The sequence below is a fragment of the Labrus bergylta genome, chromosome 6, assembly GCF_963930695.1.
Source record: "Labrus bergylta chromosome 6, fLabBer1.1, whole genome shotgun sequence".
Taxonomy (NCBI): Eukaryota; Metazoa; Chordata; class Actinopteri; order Labriformes; family Labridae; genus Labrus; species Labrus bergylta.
Window position 1 is genome coordinate 23336914 of NC_089200.1, and position 27598 is coordinate 23364511.

Below are 27598 nucleotides of genomic sequence, written 5' to 3' on the forward strand. Positions count from 1 at the left end.
CACTAAACTCATCAGCAGAGAAGAATAGAGCAGAAATAGAAGCTCGTCTGTCAGCAGCAGTTTGTCACCTCCCACGGTTGTTATTAGCAGCTTTAGTCTTCTCTGCCCACACAACACGAGCTGTCAGAGATGTTCTGTTAGCGATGTGAATACTTCAGAGAGAATCTAATCCCTCACTCAATGCTCAGCACATCGATACTCAGCCACATTTCTGTTCTTAAATGAAATCTCTGTCTCTCTCCCAGGGCTCGGAGTCTCCCATGATGCTCGGTGACTCAAAGAGCGATCTGGAAGACGTGGACCCGTAGCTCCTCCACTCAGCAGGATCCCTCCGCTGGAGAGGCGGCTCTGCTCCGGGCAGCCGACCCAAAGGGCTGCACTTTGCCTCTGATTGGTCGTGACATTTGGGACTCCACAGCAAGCCAATCAGAACTCTCATTCTCTGGGTCGCCGCGGCAGAGAAGGAGCTTCGAATAAATCATGAATTACTTCGTTTCAGAGCAGCCGAGGCGATAATGGAGGATCATTCTCATTAAAGGGCAGCAGAGAGGAATGGTGGAGGGACGAGCAGAAACCCTCCTTCATTCGTTCAGTCAGAATGACGGCGAGCGGGACGACGGCTTCGGGTTGTGTTTTAACAATTTTCTGCTCATTTTTGCCAACGTATCGACACAGACATATTCATATTGTAAAGATTTGTTCCATAGGTGTAATTTCCAGTGTAAGATAATATTTTAAAGTTCTTCTCTTACTCACATCCGTGCAAATAATGAGAGGTCACGTTAGCTGCTCTGGAGGAACTCACACACACACATACAGACACATACAGACACATACAGACACACACAGACACACACACATGTGCACCTGTACAGGAACACCTCCACACACAAGCACTTGGGAGGGGGCGGGGTTTAGTATGCACTTTATAGTCCAGCCCGGTCCAGTGTGACACACAACAGTTCCTCTAGAGCCTCCACGCGATCCTATCTACTTCTTCTTCTGTTGCTTTTAACAACTTATGATTTCAGTGCCACTTATACAGACGCTGTTACCTCACTGTAGCCATGGTAACGCAGCACAGGGCCATACCTGTCCTACAAACAGAAACAGCAGATCTGAAACAAACAGTGCCATCGTAAATGCTCTCCTTCTTTTTGTGCTTTTTCTTCTCACTGGGTTTTATTTCTTTCTTCTTTCTTCATCGCCTTTTTTTATGATTTTTTTTTTGGACTCTGGATTGATTGACTCTGACTGGAGTAAGTTTCACGCCTTATGCAAGAAAAGCTGATCTGAACGCGCACAGATTAGCCACGGTGGGCCGTCAGTGCCGACTGAGGGGGAGCTCAGGAGCATGTTTTATTTTTAGGTGCCAAGGTTTCACAAAAACATACACAAAAACACTACAATAGAGCGTGTGTTAAAATCGTGCAAATGTGTGTCACTTTTTCACGAAGAGCAAGTCGTCCTCGCCTCACTGTTACCTCCGCTTTATCAGGTTTGATTTCCGTTTGCCTTTTATTTTTTTTGCTTTCGTCTCCTTTCTGAAACACACACGGGGGAGCTCCACCCAAATGTAGCTCTAGTTTCATACCAGAACAGCGTGCATCCATCGTCCCGAACGCCCGCAAAAAACACACACCTTCCTCCACCAATCATCGGGAGACTTGAAGTGCCTTAACCTCCTGTTCCCTGCCGCGCTGCAGGAGAGCGACAGGGCTTCTTCACCCCTATCAGACCCCGAAAAAAACAGGGAAAATGTCCTCTGTGTGATGTGAAAAAAGGCGTGCAGGAATGTAACTGTTGGTTGTTGACTTTGTGAACGGGGGAGGAAGGCTGAGGGTGGGTGTAGGTGACAGGACGGGGTTTTGGTGATGGTAATATGCTGCTTCTTTTCACTCTGCTTGATCCTGCAGAGACACTTTGTAGATTAATATTAGGTAAGCCACACCCTGCAGACAGGAGCCTCCGTTAGCTTCGCATATTAGCTCTCAGCTAATTTAATAATGAATAGGTAAACGTTTAAAGTGTGAGGACCTAAAGAAGCAATCATACTAAATGATTTCTGTTGGGAGAGAGGCTGGTCGGCATCATCCCAGCCTGAGACGAGGGAGGACTCCCAAACTTTTCAAAGGTTTCGCATCCTCTTTCACATTTTTAAACCGAATTTGCCGCAAGAGAAAGAACCAGAGCACTGCCTGAATTGTACAAAAACATTTTGTAATGTTTGTAAAAGTGGGTAGATCTGGAGAAGAGCTAGAGAAAACACCCATTTTAACAAAAATCACCAATGTTTGGCAATTTAGACAGTGTGAAGGAGTTTGTCTGCAATATTTGATCATTAAAAACAAGAAATTGCCTGATATTGGGTGCCTAGGACTATTTTTTTTGTTGCCGTGGTATCAAACAGGTTTCAGCATTGTTGTATTTTTGTCCTCGAATCAAATCAAAGTTTTCAAGTCTGTTATCATGACAACCCTACTCTGCTGTCATCGGTCTCACTCGTGGGTGTCACGTCGTTCTCTCAGGCACATTTGCATGTGTGGCAGAAAGTGGTGAAGTTTGTCAGACACAAGAAACCCCCTCCGTGCTGTATTTGTTTGCTGTGTAATCGGTCATAAGCACCCCCCCCCCCTCTCCCCTCCCCCCTGTGTCCGTCTGACGGAGCTGCATGCAGTCTGTGCCAAGAGATTCACGGCAACATGAGCACTAGTCTCTCCTCTCCACTTCATCACCATGACGACTTCCAAAAGAAGAAAAGTTCAGTCTTTAGTTTTTATCCTGGGGGATGCAGGGGGGGACCTGTGTGTGCGGGGGGGGGGGGGGGGGCCTGTGTGTTCAGGGGGGGGGAGGAGGGAGGGAGGGAGGGAGGGAGGGAGGGTTGGCATCTGTACGGGTTTTTACTGTCATCCAATTTTGCAAATTCACTTCTGCTAATGCAGGATTCTGTAATGCATGTTAAAACTCGGTTTTAATTTGTACATCAGAGTTTGATTAAGGGGAAATTTGATATAAAATAAACTGGAATGCACAACCTTTTGTAAACATCGCTTTCCTGTGTTATTGCGGATTATTGGTAATTTAAAAAACTGTGAAGGTTTACAGATTATACATTACTTTATTAAAAAGAAAAGACTCAACCAAGAGTACAACTGTACTCAAAAACTGACAATAGACCGACCGTTTTATGGTCCAGCATGACAGATTAACAAATGTAAACTTTGAAAGTAATGATGGATGAATTCCATTTAGCAAATACGTCGGGGTGTTGTGAATATGCACTTAACTCAGGGCATCAAAGTGACTCTTTCCTGGAAGGACATTTTGAAAAAAAAAACATGGCAGCGGTGATTCTCGCACACCAATTTAACTGGGCTTAAAAAAAGCCACAGAAGGTCTGCAGGCTGCAATATTTGGAAAGAATAGTCGCTTTCATAAAGACATGAGTGGTTTAAACAACATGTGCCCACAGTGCAAAAAGGTGAATAAAAACAGTAGCAAACAATTCAGTCCTCTACTGGCATCAGTGTTAGTGGTATGAGTGTTTCACAGAGCTGATATGAGACAGAGTGATACCTGGTGAGATTAATCAACCAGCTGGTGCTACTGAGACTTGAGACAAACTACCTCGAGTGAGCCAACAACAAATCTTGGTGTTTATGTCTTTCAAATCCTTCTGCTTTCACACTGAAGACGTTTGGTTTCAAGGAGTTCCATTTGGCTTCATGGTTTTCAGTGTCCTGGTTAATTCCTGTTGTAACATGCAAATTCATGCCAAATCCTCATTATTCAGTAAATTCTGTGATTTTAGTACTGAAAGAAAATGTCTAAATGTCTGATTAAAACAGCCAGAATGAACTGAGAGCAATATTTTAGATTTAAACACAGACTGCCTCTTATCGTATCTCACAGAGGACATCTGACGTGATCTGTTCAGCAGAAATAAATCTGATAATTGAATCGATTCCACAGTTAAACACAGTACCTGCTCTGGTATTTGGATCAGATAATAGATGACATTAAATCACTGAAATAACATTGGGTTTCGTGATTTTTCTTTCAACTGGCAACTGTCACATAAATGCAGCATGAAACCAAACATGAAGCATTACATTTGCATGACTTTGTGTGTCGCTGCTGTTTCATTTCAGACTCCATGGAAATCAGAGGCCACAGGTTACTGTTTAATTAATCAGTGTGTTAATCAGGCTGATTACCTGCTGCTGTGCTGCAGCTTCACCTGAGGTCTGAGCTGAAAAACCTCTGCCACACACACACACACACATATAAGTGTGTTTATTTAGTTTATAGAAAAAAAGTTACTTCACCTCAAATATTTCTAAAAAGAGCAAGAGTCAGAATTTATATTTATTGTAATTGAAGTATAGTTAGCAATTTAGTATGTCCAATTTCGTGGATGGAAAAAACAGATGAGCACCAAAGAGGCTTTTATCTAAAAAAAAAAAAAAAAACACAAATAACAGCATATTAAGGTTTTTTATTAGAATTGTTTTGTTAAAGGTACAAAAATATCTTGTTACATCAAACTGTGAGTGATTTAAAAACAAGCGAGCTGCTTCCACATGATGCGACAGATGTAAGTTCCAGTCATTTATTCAGAATAAATGTATGCGTGTGTGTGCGTGTGTGTAATCAAACAGCTGAAACATGTTTACAGAAGCTCTCTGTCACAGCCTAAAGACAAACTCAACATTAAATCGGTCAGAATCTGAAACATCGGAGCGGACCAGTGAGCGGTGGCGGCGTTCTGCTCCTATGGGCTGACACGACAGCACACAGCAATACCTGCTGCCCCACCTGCTCCTTTGTTAACACTCACACGGCAACTGTTGCCCTTAGCAACTGGCTCCAGGATGGCAGAGCCCCGAGTGACGGTGCCGCAGTCTGTCAGAGTCCAACCAGAGGGACAGGTGATGTCTACCTGCAGGGGACAGCAGGGGGAGGGACAACTATCAAAAAGGTCTGTTTTTTTATAGTTATATATTATATATTATTTTGCTATTTAAAAAAAAAACCCTATCCTATCATTGAACAAATAACAAAGATATATACAAGCACCAAACTTGCGAAGCCGAGCATTTGCTTGAACATGCATCATACGGCACTGCCTGTAGATTACCTCATCATCCTTTGTTTGATTTTCAATAAAAAAAGAAAAATTTATATTATATATCACAATATTGATTTAAACATTTACAGACTGAGAAGTTCAAGTTTAAGTGACATTATAACAAACATGTCCGTAAACACCTGAGCAGGGATAAAAGAGTTCAGTCAAACACGTTTACCTGATCGCCATCAGCTGATGTGTTCTCCAACAGGTGACACTCCAGAGAGGGGGCGTGGCAGCACACAGCATGTGATGTCATCCCGTCTTTAACCACACAGCTCCTCTTGTCGCCGCGATGTGGACGAGAATCAGACCAGACGTCAGCGGTGGAGTGAGACATGCAGCCTGCGGAGAGACGAGGTTAAATCATTTTCAACTGAAGAAAAAAAAAAACAGACCGGCACAGAAACGTCACACACACACACACTTACCATACAGACATTGACAAAAAAATACACACAGCTGATATTTATACTGGCAGGGAGAAGATTTTCCTCCCAGGTTGGTGTCCATGGTAACCAATACAAATGATAAAGGTGTTCACATTCAGGTCGAATCTGCGGTTCTAAACATTTCTGACTCATGGACACAAGAAATGAAGCAACATCTGCTCTGCTGTCTGAGTTTATGATAGTTAAACAACAACAAAAACATTTTCTTAAATAAATAAAATACATTTATAGACAAAAAAAACAGTGTCACACTCTGTGCAGAGCATTCACAAAGGTCAGTCAATAGTAGTAATTTATTGTTGCTAAATCTGGTCAACTCATTGGAAATGACAGTAATATTAGTTTGCATTCAATCCAAGTCTTATCCACTGATTGTACTGGGAATTCTTTACCAGATAAAGCTCATAACACTTTTTAAATAGGAATAATTAGAACAGGGTTGTCAGTGTAAACTGGTTAATTGTGATGGTCAGAAATTAATGCATACATTTTTTTTAACTTTTTGTTGTTGTAAAAGGACAATGTACAATATTAAACATAAATGTTGCCATTTGGTGCATTGTGCCAGAGTTAGCTTAGAGCTAGCTTACATCTGCAATCAGTTTATTTAATTGATAGCGTGCCAATTTGTCCCTTTTAGTGCACCTTTGTCTATCCACTGCACAGATAGTGAATGTGATTTACCAAGGACAAAGATAAAAAATCCTATCCTTCCTAAATTCAAAAAGGATTAATTATCAAAATATTCAACCCCTGTGCAATGTGTGCTGAATGAGACATGAGCTAATCAATTTGATTGGACTGTAAACATGTTAATTTCTACTGTAAAAACTGGTGTGTTTGTGACTTCTGGTTCTTCTGCAGCCAGCCTCAAGCAGACACACTTATCACTTTCACATCAGCTTCATTTTTCAACACTAGAGGTTTCTGATTGGCTATGAGCTGGCGCTGAGGCGGGCCTCCTGACAAACAGCTGGTCAAGTCAGTCACACGCCATATTCTGAATAACTCTTAACCTTCATCAAATCAAAACAAATGCATTTTTTTTTTTAAATCAGCCCCCATACAGGGTGTGGCAATAAAGACATGAGCTATTTCATTTTTTTAACCAGGCTGTAATCATGTCGGGCCACTCCGAAGAGATATTGTTCTTTTCACTGCTCACCTGTCAGGTGATGTTGTGGTTCCACACACTTGGCGTCCTGCCCGGGTTCAGGACTAGCATTAACCTGACACTGCAGACCTTCGATAACGCAGCAGCGAGCCACAGCAAACACACCTTTACCCCCGGGACTATTATGAGCGACACATTCCATCTGCCCGCTGCTCACCTGGACACACAGAGAGACGAGATTTTACCAAAAGAGCTGAGTATATTTTAAATGATGGTGAGAATCTGAAGAGCTCACAGTGATGGCTCCTCCAGCGTGGATGCCATCAGGACTGATGCTCCTGCAGCTCAACAGCTCCTCCCCCCGACGACAACTAGAGACAGCCGGGTCAGAACCTGTGACACCGGTCCTCTCTGACCACACCCATCGACACAGGAGCTCCTCACCTGCAGATGAAATCAAGAACACAGTGTGAGACGTGCTGTGAATTATGTTAAATGCATGAACAAAACTACAGAACCTTTAAATCACTAAAATTAACCCCGTCATGTATTCATTCGTAATATCTGTCTCCTCCTCTGATGCTTCTGACTCATTCTGCATCAGACTTTTTAACCAACAGGTCACAGTGTGTAAGAATAATTACCTAAATGCCTGTGTACACCGGAGCGTTTAGAACTGTACCTGCTTTAGGACTGATAAAATGAAGCTGTTGAGCCTATTCTGGCATCCACATATACATCAATACATGAATGAATACATAAATAAATAAATACACAAAGGCTGAATAAAAAAGGAAAGAGATGCTTAAACAAGAGATCCAACATAGAGTTGTATGATCGCAGGTAAAAGAGAACATCTTTATAGAAATGTGAAAACTCACATGAAAAAATAAAGACAGATAGAAAATGTAAAAATATATTAAGAATTTAATATTATGTTAAATGTATCCATTAATTTCTGTATATATTTATTTGAAAATCTACAAAAAAAACATTGTTAATATTGCTTTTCAATTCTTTAAAGAGTCTCTGTCTTCAGCTGGCTTTAGGCATGTCTTCCTGTGCAGCCTTTTGTGTCTATCTTTTAATTTCCACATTTTGATATACTCATTCATTCATTCATATATTTCTACTACTTTATAACCACTGTTTTTTAGATGTTCCTAATTTATTCATCTTAATATTGTCCCTTCCCATCTACAACTCTATAATCATCAGCTGTAGGGAAAAGGTGAGATTTCATTTTTTTTTTAAGTGTTCATAAATGTGGCGAGGCAGATTCTTGCAAGGAGAGAGTGAAAGCTAACATGCTGAAGGCTCTTCTCTTAAAAGCATGTTGTTAGATCAGATTAGATTAATGTGATTGTGTTTAACTCCGCTGTGCCATGTTGCCTTTACTGACCTGTGCTGTTCGCAGGAGGCATGGCTGCCACCAGGTTTGGAGTCAAGAGTCGATGTGAGTTAGACAGAGACAGAAAGTTGATAGTGTCACTGATGGAATAATGCAACATCGTGTGCAGGACCTGCACAGGTGATGTTTTCTGATTGGCCGACAGGATCACTGCTGCTATGCCTAACAAAAAAAAAAAAAAAAACAGGTAATGGTCATACTAAATATGGTAGTAACTGACAAGAAAGAAAAACGTTTATTTTCATTGTGTGTGTGTGTGTGTGTGTGTGTGTGTGTGTGTGTGTGTGTGTGTGTGTGTTTGTGAGAGAGAGAGAGAGAGAGAGTGTGTGTTTGTGCTCACCTGCAGCATGCGCAGCAGCCTGGGACGTCCCGCTGCGGGAGGTGAAACAGGTGCTGCAGTCGCTGCTCGCACTGATGATGTCATCACCAGGTGCAAACAGATCAACACAGCGGCCAAAGTTTGTCCCCCCCGCCCCTTGAGACATGAGCTGGTCTGCAGAGTTCACCGCCCCCACTGTGATCACCTGCACACACAGAGGGAAAGTTACAGTTGAGGGTTGTTTTGTGTGTCGTTTAATTTAACTCTGCAGTTCAGCTGTTGTTCCACCTCCGGCTCTGACGCAGGTGAGTACAGGCAGGCGTTGTCTCTGTAGTTCCCTGCAGCAGCGATGACCACGGCACCGTTAGATACCATGTCACGACAAGCTGTGTTCAAAGATCGGCTGAACCCTCCGATGAAAGGAAGAAGAACGACCACCGCCTCCACCGGTCGCACCTGAAGAGTCGTTCGAATGTACTCCAGACCTGATGGAAAGAGTTCAGGACAGAAGACAAAATGCCTGCTGTTGACGTGTTGCTACTGCAGCAGGCTGTAAACCAGAGTTCAGACAGTTATGTGGAGGGATAATGCATAGACTGCTGCTGCACACACATGAAGTTGTGTTTCTACATAAAGTTTGGGGTTCAAGGTTTATGTGTTCTTTGTTAACTAACATGTCTGCAGAAGTTAAGGGCTTTTGAGGTTTAAACCGGAAACAATAAGAAGAAATAAATGGCTGTTGCTATGGGGATTTTGGAAGATGTCTGTCAGTTTGTCCAGGCATCTTTTCAGGAAAAAAAATCCTGAAGTCGGGGAATCGGTTGGTGCCTCTGCTCTCACTATGAGTGTGTATTCAAACGACCAAAATATAAAATGTGAGACAATCCTCCGACCGGTTGGTCAGGCTGTGATCGGCTGTCATGTCTCACTGCATGACATAGACTCAAAAGTCGGGTCAAGATTGGCCTTAAATCGTACAGTGTAGCAGGGTCAAAACAACTTCAGGCCACGGTACAGTAGAGCTCTGTTTGAGTAGTACCTTTCAAAGCTCCTGACACCGTCCCTTTCCCCTGACAGTTGAGCACACGGACCAGATTTACACCGGCACCTCGAGCAACACCAGAGTCTGATCCACTAATAACTCCCGCCATGTGGGTGCCATGACTGTCGCACTGACTGGCCTGTTGAAGAAAACGACTTTACAGTTCAGGCACACAAGAATACATACACAAGCATGAAGGTGGTTACGTGAAGATATGGATAGACAGCTAAAGCAAGGTTAAATATTATCAGAATCACAAGGGTAAAAAAATCAATCGCTTACAGTGAGGCAATCAAACACAAACACAGTGACGAGTGACGGCCCAAACTGCTAGCTAACTTTTTAGGCCCTATGCACCTTACAGACGGTTCATAAAACACCAAGAAAATGTTTCATTGGATGCAAAGAACTTAACATTTACAAGTGCAGGACCAGTTAAAATTGGGTAAGTATACCAACAAAATTACATTTCTCTCACTGTTGACCAAGATACTGTCCTAGAGATGGCAATCACCGCAAGATACATGATTTAAAAAAAGTCAACATCTTTATTTCTTGAATGAGACTTATATTTCCACTGTATGTAATGTAACACCCAGATGGTTGGCATTTGGTCTAAAGAGAAAGTTTTGTAATCAAGTTATATAGAACTGACTTTAGGAATTAGGGAAAGGTAGATAAGGGTATCGTCTGGATAGCGGGTTATTCAGTTTCGATGTTTCTTCTCACACAGGCAGAACGAAGTGGACCTTAAAGCCGCTGTAAGGAACTTTTAAACTTTTAGTTTGTGTTGATTCTGGCGACCAAGATGCGCGGCAAATTTAGAAACCCTGAAAATTCAAGAGCAAATGCAAACTTCCAAAACAAATGCAACGGCTTAAAACATGCTGCAAATAAAAACAAATTTGCTGCAAAAAGGCCGTGTAGGGGTGTATTACAACCGCCTACCTTCTCTGCACAAAACAAATACAGGTCATTCCGGACCAGAATCGAAACTTAGAAGGAGGACACACTGGCTGAATCATTTTTGTTAAAGAAGCCAATATTTCAACATAGCAGGTTGATAGCTACAGTTTTTTACATTACTCCCCCATCTTAAAATGAAAGATCCCCACCGAGAACCCCCTATAATATAGCTGTTTGTACAGCACAGTGTTCACCACTTCCTCTGACACTTACCCTCCAGCAGCCTCTTCAGACTTTAAAAACTAGATAGCAATTATCAATCTTTTTGCACATAGACGTGTTTGCTTTTTGAGGTCATGTAGAGGCCTTGATAATAATTTAATTCTATTTTATAACAAGCTATAAACTCCTCACCGGCTCTAAACTGAACTCTGTGGATAAGTTGACTGAAGAAACCCTGAAACAGCAATTTTTAAATTTAGGAATAGAACCAGATAATCAATTTACACACCAAAGAAAAAGTAGCAGAGTGTAAAAGCTTATATTTAGAGCTACCATTAAAAATATAAAGGATGAAGTGACAGTATTTAATCTGTATTTGACCTGTCTGTGAACTCTGACTCCGTCTTCCTCAGGGACGTTGTTGAATTCGGTGATGAGCACTCGTCCTTCTACCTCTCTGTGAGAGCTCTGCACACTGCTGTCCATCAGGTAGACCACTGACCCCCCTCCGTCATCTGCAGAGGACAGAAGGAGTCTTAAAGTAAATGTAATAACCTCAGAGATGAAAGAGACAGACAAACATAGAGAAGGACTCACTCGGTGGTATGTATGTTCCATTTTCAGAGGTGCCACCACGAGGGTGCAGTAACCTCTGGAGGTTCCAGGGGGCACTCTGAGCAAAGATGGATGAATCCTCCTCAATGTAGTCAACATGAGGAAGTCTTACTGCCTGTCAGGAACAAAACCAAGTGTTAATGTGGCTCGAAAGCAGAAAATAAAATCCTGCAGCAAAAGTTTTCCATCCACAGAAACAACACTTTATTTATATAAATTTAAGGGCATCACTAAGTAAAAAAATTTGACATTTTGAGAATGATATTATGTGATATTATGATGATAAAGTTGTAATATAATGAAAATAAAATCATAAGAAAACAAAGTGTTTATTTATTAAGTCATAATATAATAAGAATAAAGTTATAACTTTATGACATGTGTCTCTCTCGTTTTAAAAATGGTTTGATAAAAATCAAGTGTAAAGCCTTATTCTTATCTCTCCTCTTCTCCTCGTCCTCTATATTCTTTGTTTTTTAGGAGTTCTTCAGGGGTTTATACCGGGTCACCTTTTATTCTTTATACATGAAACTCCTGAGAGGGGTATGCCATGTCAGATGCAAAATATGGTTGTGCCATGTTTTCTGGATGAACATCTGTTTTTCAACCTGTGCACGCATGATGATCAACCAATGACAGCCTCTGATAATATTATTCACCTACATTTAATAAAAAAGTATTCCCAATTAAATTTAGAACAAGCATTGCATGTCTTACAGGTTAGCAGCATGCAGAAAGGTGAGGCTGTTACCAGGTGGAGGACGTCGCTGCTCATCTTGACCAGGAAGCCTTGTAGAGCTGTGGAGTACGTCTGCAGGATCTCCAGCAGGTAGCCTCTCCGGGCTGCTTTGGCTCTGAGCCTTCTGATGGTCCTTTGCACCTGGGACTCATGAGTCCCCTGATGCAGGATGACCAGGTACTGACCGGGCATTCGCCACGCAACCTGGAGACAACACAGAGAACAAGAGAGGGCAGGCCAGTCCTTTAATTTGATTTATGATGGATCTATTTGATATATTTATTAAATGTATAACTGATTGTCTCAACCTGCTTCTCTTAGACCATTTACATTAGTCTGAATCTTCTGTCCATATAGTTTTATTTCAGCTGCTCAAACCAAATTAGAAACTATTTATAACTGCAAAATAACTGTGAAATCTGCAGACCAACTCCATTGTTATGTTCGAAGTGGTTCACAAACTTACTGTCAGACCCCACTATACACATCAACACAAATATGAAATTACACTAAACACTGAGTCATGCCCTTTGCTAAAAAAATCCTACATTTTTTAGAATGAATATGAAACATTTTCTGCCAAAAGTACAGAATAGCAACATCATTGTGACAACAAACTGAAAGAAAATAGCAAGCAGCGTTTTACAGAGGAAGCAGTTAAATGTTCAACTGCAACATGGACCTTTCACAATTTTAAGGGGTGACAACAGTCATTGCTTTAAACAGATTTTTCAAACCTGACACTGAAGATGAACAACACCCTAAATGTAGGCCTATACTTCCAGTCATGCAATACTTTAAATAGTGTGCGCTTGTTTTGATCTACAGATCTTCTCAGTCTGGGGTGCGGCTGTGAGTCTGACTTTATTACTTCATTTTCTCTTTCTTTAGTGTTAATTGAGGAAACCGCAGAAAACCAGCTTACACAGGTAGGATGTGTCAATAGGAATGATTGTGTCTCTCTTCATTAACCACTGTTGTACAGGTGACAGATGTTGTACATGACAATTACATTTTTTTTTTGTCTTTGTTGTAGTTGTGATGTAGATTCATTGTTAGACTCACGTTTACCTGGAAGTCCTCTTACAAAATGTACCATGCTTTGCTTGCGGTGCAAAACCGGTGCTACTCTTTTTTTTTTTTTTTTTTTAGTCTTGCTGCCTCCCCTGTCATGGCTTCGGGGCCCCTCTAGGGGGCATGGGCCCCACTTTGGGAATCGCTTATCTAAGCACTGCAATTTTGAGATACTTGTAGTACATCAATTTTACATTTTCCAACTCCGATACAATTTAAAGGCTGATAACTTACCAGATTTATTTTAAATAAATGCAGCTACTTTTTACTTTCCATATTCAGAAAGACAAATATCAAGGTCAGTTTAATTAAGGTTGAATAACATGCATTGCATCAATAATAATTTAAGAAAAAAACATACATGGAATGGAATTGGACGTTTTGGACAATGATTGCATGTAGTTTGTGTATATTTAATTCTTGTATCACAATATTTGTAGACTGACAGTATTTCTACTTCTGAGTACTTCCTCCTCCGCTGGTGTTTTACCTTGTTGCACCTGAAGAAGTCTGCAGCGGGCTCGGTTCCGGTCTCAGCCTGCGTCCCGTCCTCACGGATCAGATCCAGGATCATGTCGTCGTCTTCGGGGTAATCCTGAGCGCTCTGCACGGTCAGAGATGCGCACAGACACAGAGTCCATCCGATCCAGCCTGAGGAGCGACGCATTCTGTAGACCTGCTGGACCGTTTCCAGGACAATGATCCGGGTCAGTTAGTCCAGTAGGCTACAATGATCCGGGTCAGGTAGGCTTAATGATCCACCGAGGAGAGGGTTTATCTCGGGCCAACTGTTCCAGATGTTCTTGTGTTTTCGCTCTGACAACCTTCAAACATCTGTTCTGATTTTGGAGAAAAAATCGAACAATTGATTCTTATAATTGAAGGCGGAGACTGCTGACGTCTCCGCGGCTCACGCCACCGCTTTTGTATCGAATGATTCAGCTCGGTTAAAATCACCTCTCAGTGTGGAGGAGTCATGTTTCATTCTCCCCCTGAAACAGCCTAAAATCTCTGCATGTCTTGACACTTTATGTCACGGCAACTTCATCTGTTGATGCTGTGTTTACACATGCAATTAATGTGAACAATTACGCAATTGCAAAAACGGAACTAATGCTCATGATGATCGTGTGCACAGAGGCTGATCATAAATGTCATAATAGTTTCTAATATATTATCATATGAAATCATTTTTATTTTGCACCTCTGCAAATCTCTCATACATTATTTTGACTCACATTAACCCTCTTGTGTCTACTTTAAACCATCCAAACAAAAAACTGGGACAAAACTTCCCCTTATGAATAGCCTACATATTATTTTTATCCACCAGCAGGAGTCCTGTTTAGTCAGTGAAACAGTCATTAAGTGTTTCACTTCAAGGATTTTTATAATTTCTGTCAAGTTTGAGACCCTGAGGATGACGCTGAGGCTGTACATGTGGTTTTGTGCAGGCAGAGGATGTAATGTTCAACGGTCAGATAGGCTGAGGGAGTCGAACTTGCACCAATGCATGGCCAGAATTCACAGTAAAAGTTTGACTAAATTGATCCTTACCTAGAGGCATTGCCAGGACTTCTCTGCCCAATTACAAGATATCAGGGCGGCTGTAAGGCTCAGTTGGTGGAGTCGGTCGTCTCACAAGGTTGGGGGTACGATCCCCAGCTCCTGAAGCAACATGTTGTGTGTCCTTGGGCAAGACACTTTACCCTGAATTGCTCCCACTGCTTCGTCAGCAGCGTATGAATGTGTATGAATGGGATTAGTTACTTCTGATGGTCACATTATATAGCAACCTCGCCATCAGTGTGTGAATAGGTAGGTGACATGCTGTGTAAAAGCGCCTTGAGTAGTCAGAAGACTAAAAAAGCGTTACATGCTCAAGTCTATTTATCATTTACCACATCACATCCACTAACTCAGTCAACACTGAGATATTACTATAACTACACATCCATGCAACAAATGCATTTAAAAGATTTGAAATAAAGGCGTCAAAATTGCCCAAATGCATTGGAAGAGTTTCAGTAGCCTACATAAACTTGCCATTTTTTGTAATGAAACACAAGAAATTATCCAATAATGGGCGCAGAGGACTTCTATTTTTTCTGCGGTGGTTTTGAATCAGGTGTAAACATTGTTGAATTTGAAAGTTGTATTCCTTTGAAATATAAAATGACCTCTGACTACTTTAAATAACAAAACTTTGTGTCACCCATCAAAACTTCAAAATGTTTGAAGTTTAAATTACACAATCACAATGAACCAAACTTTGTTATATATGCCTTCTTGGTATTTAAGGAGTTTTTAGGCAGCTTAAATACTTTTCAATATTTGTAGTAGGATTTTAAGAGTTAAGAATCGCGCTAATTTATTGGAACAGTTCTACTATTCTTAAATAAATAAAAAACAAAGATTAATTTAAGGCCCAATGAAAGACCCTTCCTCCACTGGGCCGGGGCCCGAGGAGTCAGACGCACATTTCCGCCCAGTACTAGGCCCAAACATATCTGCTGCCCCGATGCATGGCTGGTACCATTAGGAGGCAAAGTTAAGACTGCAACATTAAGATTGATAGATAACTGTTTTTCTGCATGTTTTATCAAAACATTGTTAAACATAGAAGAAAAAGCACAGAGACCTGGAGTTACGGGATTTTCAAACATTTTATTATAGGTCTGCTTGTTCAATTACAAGTTACAACTGTAGATCAATACAAAGGATATTATGATGGGAGGCACCAGGGGGACACTGAAAGGTTCAGTACGGAGTAAAATTATTTGAAACTGATCTATGGGGTTTACAGTCAAATTGGCCCACTATTTCAGACAGCCATCTCCACCGTCATCACCAACACACCAAAATAGGAAGAACAGGGCTCAATCCAGAAAGGCAAAAGTCTACTGAAACTGTTCAACACGTTACACAAAAGAACATTTGTTTTTGGCCACTGGGGGCAGTGAAAAGCTGCTATAAACACATCAATGTCATATAAAGTTTTCATGATAAATGCAATCAGCTGCACACGCAAGTAAAGCTTTTTTTAGGTCTATAGCTGCTCCTGTTTTTGCTTCTTTATCCATTTTTCCTCCTCATAAATTTAAACCAAGAGCATGATGGGAAATAGTCTTGTGTGCTCTCATCCCTGCAAGATACCCAGTCTGTGCTAAATCTTATAGATTGTTGTTCAAATCTGTTTGAATGTGAGAGGGAACCAGACTTTATGCTTCTAAGACAAGTCTTGTGCATGGAAGTGCAGATTTTTTTCAAGTTCATGTAGGCCATTGCAGTGTCCCCAACAAACTTTCTCTGGAGTAGTAGAGAGTGCCATCTTCTGGAACTACCATGCAATACAAATGTAACTGTATTAACAACAATGTGATCTCTGTAAAATTGTTAATATCATCAGTCTCTTCCATTTACTGTAAAAAAATAAAAAATAAACATTTAATAATATCATCTAAGTGAGGCAGAGACATCAGAGGATCTCTTCACTGTCCTGAGAGTATAGGGGAGAGTTCGGGTCTGACCCTGCAGGAGGACGGGGGTCTCGCTTAGACCAGATGCAGCATGGGACAGCTGTGACACTGACTCTTCAGGGATCCAGAAAGAAGTTGTCTGCTGCTCGACTTCTGCCCACAGAGAGTCAGATGAGCCTCAGGATGTCTGAAATTAAATCACACAGGGGAGGAGGAGAGGGGGGATACAGAAATAGAAGTCTAGCTTGAGTATTTTGTCCTCGTTTTTTTACTTTTTTCTAATCCAAGGGGAAGTTTTGCTGACCTTGCATGTCTTTATCTGCTGGCTGAACATTCCTGCTATTACAAACACTCTAATGGAGGAGCTGAAAGCACAGCTTCCTTTTTCAGCCGCAGGCCTCGATAATAACCAGAGTGCTTTAATCAGGAGAACATTTTACGGTTCCTTTTAAGGGAGGGGGGAGAAATCTTTGCCATACCCCATGCATGTTTCCAGCTAATCTGACACAACATTCAAGCCACAATTTCCCCGCTGACTCTCTCTCCCTCTGCTGCTGTCTCTGCTTCATTAAACCACCAATTATCCTGTAAGATAATAAAATTAGTTTCTGCAGAGTATCAGTGCAAACGCCCTTTTCAACCACAAGACAATGGTCGCCAAGCATTCTGAAGATTCAGAGACAGACAGGCAACAGGGCATCATTACAGCCTGAATAAGCACCTACCTGTCTGTGAACCATTAGAACTGTGTGTGTGTTCATGCATTCATGCGTGCAGGCGAGGGGAGTATCAAAGTAGAAAGCAACTGTTAAATTTTGTACTTAAGTACTTATTTTTCACATTTCTTTTTTTAACATTACACCAAACATTTTAACATCAATACCAGCAACATCCCTATCCACACATTTACAAAATTGGCATTAGCTTAAATGCATTTGAGGGGAAATATCGACCAAACATCGAGCAGATTTTAATGGGAATGAATGGAAAAAACACGGATAGAAAAGATGATTCCTTGGCTTGCCCATCAGGTGAATGACAGAGGACAGGGAAGAGGGGTAACCGTGTGAAAACTGGGTAAAAGATGTGTGAAGACAATCAGACGTTGATGGAAACTGTTTGGTTGAGAAGAGGCATTTATAGTGAACGTGATGTCTGTGAGCGACAAGGAGACCTTGGAGCCACATGAAGGTGAAACAGCCAACATGGTCGACGTATGACAAGCAGCAGATTCAGAGCAACTTATTTACATATAGGCTATTGGAGCAAAGTGAGTGTTCATTATTTTCACTCTGTTGTTCTTTTAAGTTAGAATGATTTTATTTATTTATTTACTCATTTTTGATTTAACCAGGAAAGAAACTCATTGAGATTAAAAATCTCTTTTTCAAGAGTGTCCTTGCCAAGACATGCAGCAAAACATTAACGTTAAGGGTTTCACACGCACAACGAGCAGCCAAGCATTCAAATACAAAATGCATTAGACATTAAAAGACACAAATAACAAATCCGAACAGCAAATGTTTGTCAAATATCATCCACAAATACATGTACATGTACAGGAAGTACATCTACAGCCAGATGTGTCCGCCTCCAAGTCATTTAACTTTAATTTAATTAACGAGAGAGAGAGAGAGAGAGAGTATCCAACGAGAGAAGGTCATTGAGTTTCAGCTCTTTTTGTAATTCGTTCCAGGTAAAGGGAGCAGAAAACTTAAAGGCCTTTTTCCCCAGTTCAGTTCTGACTTTTGGAACAGACAACAAGAAAAGGTCCTGAGATCGAAGATTATAAGTCTCTGTACTCTTCTGACTGATGAAGGACAGAAGGTACGAAGGAAGCAGACCTAAAATAGACTTGTAGATTTCAGATTCATCAAATATGTGCTTAGCTTCAGTTATCATTGCACACAAACAGCTGGTAAAAATGTCCTCCAGGGACAGGTCGCTTTTATTTTGACTGTGAACACCAGATTTTCAAACTTCAATATGATTCTAGAATAAATGGAACACTCTGGATATTTGTATCGATACCACTGGACAAATATAGGCTACTGTATTGGCAACTTTTGGGCAGTTTAGAAAGTGCTCTGTCTCTGTCTCAAAAAGGACTTAACAAATGTCAATATTTGCTGAACTGTGAATTTGAATAGACAACCTCTTTCTTTGTGGCCGCTCTTGAACTGAAAAGTAGAATTTTTTTGTGAGTTTGTGTGTGTGTGTGTGTGTGCGTGCGTGTGTAATAAGTAAGAGTGACATTACCTTTCTTCTAGTGCTCCAGCTGCAGAACATACTCCATCCTGCAGACTTTTCTCCTGAGTCTCAGGAGCCACGATGACCTACAAACACACACTCTCCATTACCAAATCAATGTCTGTGTGACACCAATCTCAGATTATTTCCTGTGTGTCTCTCTCCCCGTCACGCACCCTCTGTTTGTACCTTTGGGTAGCACTGGCAGAGGCTCCACACAGTCCCGACACACACCATGGTGACGCCCAGAGCACACAAGGTGGCGTAAATGTGCGGCCGCTCCTGAGTCATGATGAAGAGGCCCACACACACCACACACAGGCCTGCTGCTATCAGCCCGTATCGATATGGTTTACCCTCCACCATCACAGTGAAGATCTTCTGTCTGTAAAACTGGAAATTCAAGGAGCTGAGAAAAAAATGTTTTGGTGATTCTATCTGGACTTGAAGGTGAGTGGAGAGAAAGCTCAGTTAGGGTTCCACTCCGCTGGTTATTACAGCCTGCAGACAGCCGGCTCAAGTCAGGTATAACATTGCATGTGTGTGTGTGTGTGTGTGTGTGTGTGTGTGTGTGTGTGTGTGTGTGTGTGTGTGTGTGTGTGTGTGTGTGTGTGTGTGTGTGTGTGTGTGTGTGTGTGTGTGTGTGTGTGTGTGTATCTGGTAGGTCACCTTGCATTGAGCTGCTGGCAGAAAGGAAACTTGTTTCAAAGATTTTTATCAGCTCTAAGGTGAATCTTTGTTTTTTGATTTTAGACGGTTAAAATGGAACCTGACGTGTTTTTCTCTACAAGCTGTCCTATTTCTGACATTAAAGCAACAATATAAAACTTTTCCACCTTAAAATAGTAGTTTCAAAGGGCGATCTCATAGCACAATAACTTTCAACAGGCAGAAGGGCGTCTCTCCCATGTCAACAGAACGGTCCGCTCACTTATTTTCAGCGCTATGTAACTTCATAGCACTGTAAGTTCATATCAGGAGAAGTCCATACAGCTTTACGCCACTAGTTCACACAGCAGCCTTCAGCTACAAAGCAGCCCGTTAGCCCGTCTCTGTACTGTTTGATACAATGGCTGAGGCTAAGAGGAAGAGGACGGTGACAGATGAAGCTAAGAAGAGAAAAAGAGAGAGTGACCAAGCAAGGAGCAAAGTGTACATCCCTGCAGATATTATTCAGAACAGATTAAGATGGACAGTTTGTCTGTATTGTTATCAGTGCCATCATTGTCTCAAGTTTAGCAGCTTTACTGGGTGCAGAAAGTCATCTAACCATCTAAATTATGTCTCAGGTTTGCATATAAATAAATAAATACATTTTACGCCAGAAGTTGTCTCTTCACTTATCCATCTTCAAGTTAGCTTCATAAGTTTGGAACCTTACAAACATATCTTAACTAGCATGTAATAAATGACGCTCTCCAATGTAGCCATTTAGCCGTGGCCTATAGACAGAAGACATCAGTTTGCAAACAACGGGCTGAAGAAGCTAGCAGAGTCATATGGTTGAAATCCAATAATGTTACTCAACCTTGTCAGGTTCCCTTTAAAAGAGTCAACATTTCTCTTTTTTGTTTTTTCTTGAAGAGTTACACCATACACAGAGAGCTCCACAGATATCCATTAACTCATTTTTATAGAATCACAGCATAGAGCTAACAGCGCACAATGTGCAAACACAAAGCTGTAAGATAAATAATACTGTACTATTGACATTCTGCCATCACTGGTTAAGGCACTTTGCGCTGGAGAAAGTTGTTGATAAATCTCCTTCAAATGTTTGACAAGAAGGCGTGCAGATACAAAGAGGAGCTGTTTACAAGTGGAGAAAGTTCTTACCATGCTGCAGCCACAGTAGAAAGTCACAAAAATCAAGCAGGCCAATAAAATATCCCCATTAGGCGCTTACAGGAGGTCTGCAGCCAAACTATTGATGCAAGTCCTTACATTTGTAGTAAAAGTTGCATAATGGCGTTCTCTCAAAGGCCTAAAGTAGGCAGAGTGAACAGTCTCTCATCCTTTCAATTCCTTTTACAATCAATCACAGCACACATGTTATAGTAAGTGGACACACTGGGGGTCAGTTTGTACAAATATTAAGTCTTCCACCAGCTGCAGCCTTCTCCAGTTTTGTGGCTTGTGTTTGGGTTCAGAGCAGATGTTTTAAGGCACAGAAGAGCCCCCTTGTAGCGACTTCATCAAAACCCCCCGACTGTTCTCTCAGCCGAAGACAAAAGGCACTGACACGAAGTAAAGACGTCCTACGGAGGTACCGGTAAAAGATGATCACTCCGCTCCTGGCTCTTCATCACAGTGTCATAGGATGGAGGTGGCTCCATCGTCCAGGGGGGCGGGGTCGATGGGAGGGGGGTTTCTGGCTCTGCCCTCCTGCTGACAGAGTCCTCTGACATCTCCCGACGAATCCGGTCCAACCTCCTGAAGAGTAAGACAAGCTATGAGATGTGGAGGAATCGCTCTTTAACTGCCTTCACTTCAACTCGTTGTATTTGTTACACTCAAACTATAAAGTTAGCGCTTGGTCTCGGTTTCACTTAAACACACAGAGTACCTTAATTCAACACTTACACCTCAACTTTTTATGGTGATAATATCGTCGACATTTTGCTATGATAAAGCGGCATACTCCATTTTAAGAAATGAAGAGGAAACAAAAACATGCAGTTCCTCGAGTGTCCGCTTAAGGCTGTCCCCAAAATCCGATGAATGCCCATTAGGTCCCATATTAATATGATACATTGTTTTAGCAGATTAAAGTCCACCTCAGCTCCACCTCTTTGTTTCTAGATTGATCAAAATTATTTCCAATGTGGCACCCGCCATCGCTGGGCTTTCAAACTCCTCTTCAGAAACCAACAGGTGACATTACATTTGGCCCGGTTGGCTCTGACATTTACATCAGCAGCATTTCAACTCTACTTCGCCTTTGTTACTCGATTCATAACTCGCTCAGAGGTGAAGTGACTTCACCAGGCCTCCGTAACATTTACATTAACAGTTAGGTGTAGCAATGGCGCATCAGTACAATCCATATATGTGTATAAGGGGGTCTGTGATGTCCCTTGTGATGATCGATTCCCTCATTCCATTGTCCCTTAAAAAGAACACATTTATTTAAATCAGTAATGCCCATTTAAAAGAGAGTCCTGGTTTAATACAAATCATCCTGTGTTCTGTGTTTAGAAGCAGAAAAAAACCCTGCAGGGTGGAAACTCTGCAGCTGGCAACTCTGCTTGTCTGTGCTGGACAGTTAGCAGAGCTCCTCTTGTTTAAACTTACAGGCGAACATGGATTACTTTTAACGATGCCTGGCTGAGTCTCACTGTCAAATGCATGTGTATCTATCTGCTGTTACCTCCATCAACCTACCTCTATAATCAGCAAAGAAAACCACCAGTCCAGTGTTTTCAACTGCTTATTTTGTCAAACTTTGAAGCAAAGCTTATATTGGTCCAAGAGATCTGCTCAAATACCCCCGTCTGTCTGCACCTCTCTTATTCGCTTTTACAACAAAAGGGAAGTCTCAAATGTTTTTCCAGTGTTAAACAAAGCAGACATGGTTTATAGTAAAAGGGATTTTCTAAGTTTGCTGTCCTCTGTGCCAGATGTTTCCAACTCTTTTAGTCAGGTTAATGGGCCATAGCTCTACAGTGAGAAGTGCAATAATTAGGGAGAGTCATCATGAAACCCATGAGCTATTGCCAGGAGACATACAAGCCTCTGGGAACTACGGCCAACGTGTAAAAATGTCATTCTGATTTTAGAAAGTGGTTTCCAGGGACTTTCTTTTCTGTGCATTAAAATGTTTGAAGTCCATTTAGCAACTCGAGAAGTTACTGTGTGTTCAGATCAAGTATGAAGAGAAATTCTGACCTCCAGATATGTCTGCAAAATAAACATCTGCATTCTTGCAGTGCTCATTCATCTGTATATGGTGAGTCTCAGTTTTACTGTAAATAGTACGTTACACAGAGGCTTCACTCTGGTTAACTTCAATAGTGCAAACCTGAAAAAGAAACTAATTTTCTAGTGATTTACTCACCCAAACGTGTCTTGATGAAATAACATCATAATGCAGATTTGAAAAAAGTAAAAAGTGAAGCTTTGTCAGGTCAGTTTTCAACAGGAGAAGAAAACAACTTAATTTTTTTGTTGAATGGAGGTAAGATCCATTATCTATGATGCATTCAAGGAAGTCAGGAAATCTGACTGATTGGCTTACACCACAGAAAGTAAGCATACATGTTTAATCCAGAACATACAGCTGCTTTTACATGCAGATATCTGTATAGAGATAAATAAATCTTCGTTAAGATTCTAGAGATTGGATGAAATTACTCTGGATTGTGTTCTACCTGCTTTTACTCTCCATACAGACTTTTTCTCTGGTACACACCAAGGCCTGCTAATATCTGATTGGTTAGTACTCTGACTTCAAACGTACTACAAACTGAAACTGGAAAAGAAAACTTTGAATACCAAAGTCCTGCATGAAGGGATTCTGCAGTTTTATGTAGAAACTATAAATAGAGATTACTAATAAACTAGTATGAGCATTTTTACACGGTAATATAAACATAAATTCTAAACACGGGCATGTTAGCATTATTATGTGAGCAGGTGTAGATGCTGTTGTTGGAATTAAGTTTAAGAAATAAATTTAAAAAAAAGTGAATTCTTCACCTTGTGGTTCTGCATACTTTCTGACTATAAGCATGTGTACCTTTGTAAAGCCAGGGCCTGCTGCGGGCTGAAGCGGGTTCCCGTGCGAGGGTGTAGCAACGAGTGTCCGGGCACTGCCACCTGGAGATTCTTCATCGCCATGCAGAGTCCCACAACCAGCAAGCCCCCGCCAACCAAACCGAGGAAGAGCCCGGCTCCGAACAGCGGGGCCGAATGCCATGGCAGCCCCATGAGCAGGGACATGACCCCCCCAGCAGTCAGCAGCAGGGAGCCCAGACAGAGCAGCATGCCTTGGGAGGGCGCCATCTCAGGAGCCTCCTGTGAGTGTGTCCAACTACAGAGTCTGCAGAGAGAAAGAAGCACAGGGGTCACAGATACGGTGATGACCAGATAGGATGATTACATCAATGGCCACTGCTGAAATAAGTTCAAAACTGTCAAAAAGTGAAGGTTTTCATACCGACAACATGAAGACTTTGATTAAATAATCATGTTCAACCCAAATTTCACCTGAAAATCTTCTTCTGTCATAGGTTTCGTAACAAATTCACACACCGGTGGTGCCACTTTCTTTCTTTTTTTTACTTATATTTTATTTGCTTTTCTTGATGAGGTACATCAAAATAAACACAGTATACAAACTTTGGTGTCAATAATAGTCAGTTTAGCCTCCTTTCAAATAGTCCATTCTCTTCAGACTTTGTGATGGGTTTTAAAGTCAGTCCACTTTTTCCATTTTCCTTGGCATGCAGATTGTTGTAGTCTTAAATTGTGTGTAAAGTTCTCCATATCATGTAGTTTTTCCACAATGTCCAACCAGTTTCTCTGAGTGGGGGGGGTCCTCCTTAAACCACTTTCTTGTTATAGCTTTCTTTGATGGGTGGTGTCACTTTCTAACAGCTTTTTTCTCTCATTATGTCAAAATAATCGCTACAAAGAAAACTAACTTTCTAAACTACTTCTAAAATGTACATGTGGGGTGCTGTTTTATTTGGAAAGAAACCAAAATTTAAGGCACCAAGGGAAAACCGGAGAAGGCAGTGGGATACTAACTAAAGTTCAGCAAGCAGAATTTGCATAATTAAGGAGGGGGCTGAGACTACGTCCATATTTAATACAGTCCATGCTTTGAACCTGGTTGGTAACTTCACACTGCCCATTAAGCACTATATTAATGGTGAAAGATCAAATGTGTTTGAATTATGTTGAGCATAGACCCAATTTCACCAGCAGCTTCAAATGATTTTGAAAAGATACCCCAACAATTGTTATTTTCATACTTTCAATGCTTAAATCAACCCGTTTTGAAAAGTATAAAACAGATGTATGTTTTATGAGTTTCAGAATATAACCGTGTTTAGCCAGTTGAAAAATATTTTTTTTTAAAAAGAAAGAAAAAAAAGTCATGAAGATTCAGACCTCTTTGACCCTGTTTACAACTAGTAAACAGGAAGTGCTTACTGGGAGGAAAAAATAGTTTTTTAGGATATCTGAAATGCCTATTTTTGATTTGAAGGGATTGAACTGCATATATCTGTAATGAACTTACTCTATTAAATATTAAAGCCACTCGCCAGAAGTGAAAGCAGACTACAGGAGAAATAAACAAGAGGAAATGCAACATGTAGGCAATATCATCTCTGTGTACGTGCGCGCAGTGTGTGTGTGTGTGTGTGTGTGTGTGTGTGTGTGTGTGTGTGTGTGTGTGTGTGTGTGTGTGTGTGTGTGTGTGTGTGTGTGTGTCCACTCCCTACCTGATCGCTGAGGAGCCGTTCACCAGGTTTAGCGTCTCTTTTCTCCTCTTCTTCAACTTTCTCTCCGCTCGTGATGCCCGCACGGAGTGAGAGCTCGCCCCGCGTCGGTGCGTGAATACTGCGGCTCATGATGAGCTCCTCTGCCGCTTCTCTGCCTCCTGCTCTCCTCGCTGAAGGAGCACATCCGGGTTTGGAGCGATTACGGAACCGAAATCCAGCAGGATGTGGGCAGATGTCGCTTTTGGGCCGGGCACTGTGCGGTGTTCAGGCTGTGAGGGTGGGGAAGTGTTTCCATGGGAAAGACTCTCAGGATTGGAGGTCAGGGCGGGCTGGACACCATCAATGCGCTTCTATGCGTCTCTGTTTGGGCAGGCTGTCTGCACAAGGAGAGAATGATAGTGCCATTAAAGAGGAACCGATAAACTGTGCTGTTTTCCAGCTGAGGAGGAGCTCTGCTGGGGGTGGAGCTGCAGGATCTCCGCTGGCCTACATTAAGGAGGGGGGGGGGGCTATAAGAGGTTTTATGTTACTGTATTGATCATGAATAAGCTGTTGAGGCGGGTCAGTCATGTGTGCCTGTGTGGATTATTATAAAATATGAGCTTTAATGACAGAAACTCCTCACACATAGGAGTTATTTTGTAGTCTGAAGCTTTAAGTTGCTGTTTAACTTTTTAAACTTGTTTACTCTCCTTTGAATGTGCTCAACTGCTGGTCCAATAGTCCTGATATTATCTAATAATTAACTGACACAAAGGTTTCTGACTTTTATCTGGTCTACCTAAGCCATGCAACGCGTTAGACCTGTGGTTCTCAACCTTTAATGGCTTGTCACCCAACTTTGACTTCACAAAACTCTGGTGACCTCAGAAATCCAAAACACATTCTGCTTTTTTGTTAAAATTCATTTGTTTTCAATCACGTAATAGTTTTACTACTGTGCTGCAGGTAAACTTTCATCTTAGACCACATTTAGGCTTTTTTGTGTATTATTGTGGACAGAGGAAGAAAGGCTGGGATGCAGTTTTTGCACAACGGATGACAGATTGCAAGTTTCTTGTTTTGGCATTGGCTATGGCCCACATTGGCCTGTGTTCAATATATTTAAAAATACAATATTTATTTTATTGATCAATAAATACAAATTTCAGGCGACCCCATTTAAATTCTATAGCAACCTCATGTAGGGTGGGACCATAGACTGTAAATAATAATGGACGAAGCCTGTGTGACGTCACTCATCTGTTTCTGCAGGGGGCTTTGGAGTCTCATCGGTGGCGGTTGCCATTCTGGAAATTCATGAATCATGATTGAAAGATACAAATTAATTATTTATTAAACATGGACTATTAAAATAAGAGGGAGAATGTACAAATAATACCCTAAATGGACTATGTATCCTGGGAGATACAGACTGTTAATTGGAAGACAGAGGTCATATTTTGAAAAATGAAATTGTTATTTAACTGTTATTTATCACTGCTACAATAAAGACATTTACGCATACATTTTCCAAAATATGTATACATGTCTGCCCATTTAAGGGTTCAACCAAATCAATGTTGTATTTGTTTGTTTAGCGTGGTCAGTGTACAGATAAATGTGCAAATGTGTCATGGGATGCAGTTAAATACACACATTGAAAAAAAAATGACCTGAGTTTCTTTTCTGAAAAGCATTCAGTCAGCGGTGAACATTCAGAGAGACAGAACAAACACAGATGATGATGATGATGGATCGTCTTTAATCTTGTGATTCCTATCAGCGGTGTGTGCATGTGTCTGTGTGTGTGTCAGTCAGTTGTCCTTGTGCTGTCAGAGATCATCGGTGCATTTGCTGTCATCAGTTTACTGCAGCGTCTTATTTCAGAGCTCATGCAGGCTGCCGGACTAAAAACAACAACACGAAGCATTAAACCTCTGAAAAAAATGTGGAACTGTGAAAAAAAACCCATTAAACTCAGACGCTGCAGATGACAAAAAACAATGGAATACATTAAAAGAAAATGTGTCCATGGTGTTAACATTGTAGCATTGATGGCCAATTTGTGGGAATTCTCTTTCATGCAATTATATTTAGACCTTCTGTGTTTGACTTCTTACATTTATTATTCATGGACTTTGGGTAAAATGTGAGAGATTCCCAGCAGCACCTGAACGTCTCATGCCAAAGACATTACATAAACAGTGATTGATTTTTACTGTAACACATTTAAGGTCTCTGAAGGTTGATTTGCACATTTGTGATATGATGGGGAGTCTGGGAGGAGGGGAAGAAATCTAAATGAATGAAACAAGATCCTGTATATATGCAAGTTGCTTTTTAATATGCATAAACATATAATACTCCTTATATAGAACAGTTCTGACCAGTGTTTAAGTTTGTAATGCTT

The 27598-nt window shown here is 41.2% G+C and overlaps 3 protein-coding genes and 1 non-coding gene across 6 annotated transcripts in view; 1 reads left to right on the top strand and 3 right to left on the bottom strand.

Moving 5' to 3' along the window:
* The window catches only part of usp24 (ubiquitin specific peptidase 24), a 43460-nt gene extending 41097 nt beyond the window's left edge, over positions 1 to 2363 (top strand). For all 3 annotated transcript variants that reach the window (XM_020631770.3, XM_020631771.3, XM_020631773.3), the window contains one exon: positions 246 to 2363. In XM_020631770.3, the coding sequence (XP_020487426.1) occupies positions 246 to 308 (63 nt within the window). In that variant the 3' untranslated portion in view covers positions 309 to 2363. The remainder of the gene's footprint in view (positions 1 to 245) is intronic.
* Positions 2364 to 4478: 2115 nt separating this feature from the next.
* pcsk9 (proprotein convertase subtilisin/kexin type 9) lies at positions 4479 to 13954 on the bottom strand. Its single transcript, XM_020631768.3, has 12 exons — positions 13516 to 13954; positions 11964 to 12155; positions 11195 to 11327; positions 10979 to 11112; positions 9467 to 9608; positions 8716 to 8912; positions 8449 to 8632; positions 8100 to 8270; positions 6993 to 7141; positions 6749 to 6914; positions 5310 to 5476; positions 4479 to 4942 (listed from the first exon to the last, which is right to left on the bottom strand). The coding sequence occupies exons 1-12, from the start codon at positions 13690 to 13692 to the stop codon at positions 4775 to 4777; spliced, it is 1980 nt and encodes a 659-aa protein (XP_020487424.2). The 5' UTR covers positions 13693 to 13954; the 3' UTR covers positions 4479 to 4774.
* Positions 13955 to 16632: 2678 nt separating this feature from the next.
* Positions 16633 to 19086, bottom strand: LOC109982595 (barttin CLCNK type accessory subunit beta). Its single transcript, XR_010666552.1, has 3 exons — positions 18931 to 19086; positions 18764 to 18840; positions 16633 to 16691 (listed from the first exon to the last, which is right to left on the bottom strand). It is a non-coding gene; the product is annotated as a barttin CLCNK type accessory subunit beta (transcript).
* Positions 19087 to 20370: 1284 nt separating this feature from the next.
* On the bottom strand, positions 20371 to 25865 carry si:dkeyp-51f12.3 (uncharacterized protein LOC107988041 homolog). The gene is made up of 3 exons (XM_065956040.1): positions 25207 to 25865; positions 23493 to 23795; positions 20371 to 21187 (listed from the first exon to the last, which is right to left on the bottom strand). The coding sequence occupies exons 2-3, from the start codon at positions 23756 to 23758 to the stop codon at positions 21013 to 21015; spliced, it is 441 nt and encodes a 146-aa protein (XP_065812112.1). The 5' UTR covers positions 23759 to 23795; positions 25207 to 25865; the 3' UTR covers positions 20371 to 21012.
* Positions 25866 to 27598: the final 1733 nt, after the last annotated feature.

Coding starts and splice junctions, on each gene's coding strand:
- pcsk9 (XM_020631768.3), bottom strand. CDS start 13,692: ATGCGTCGCTCCTCAGGCTGGATCGGATGGACTCTGTGTCTGTGCGCA. Junction 8,633..8,715: donor CACCTGCGTCAGAGCCGGAG/GTGGAACAACAG, acceptor CTGTGTGTGCAG/GTGATCACAGTGGGGGCGGT. Junction 5,477..6,748: donor ACCACAACATCACCTGACAG/GTGAGCAGTGAA, acceptor GTCTCTCCGCAG/GCTGCATGTCTCACTCCACC.
- si:dkeyp-51f12.3 (XM_065956040.1), bottom strand. CDS start 23,758: ATGGCGCCCTCCCAAGGCATGCTGCTCTGTCTGGGCTCCCTGCTGCTG. Junction 21,188..23,492: donor CAGGCCCTGGCTTTACAAAG/GTACACATGCTT, acceptor CTTACTCTTCAG/GAGGTTGGACCGGATTCGTC.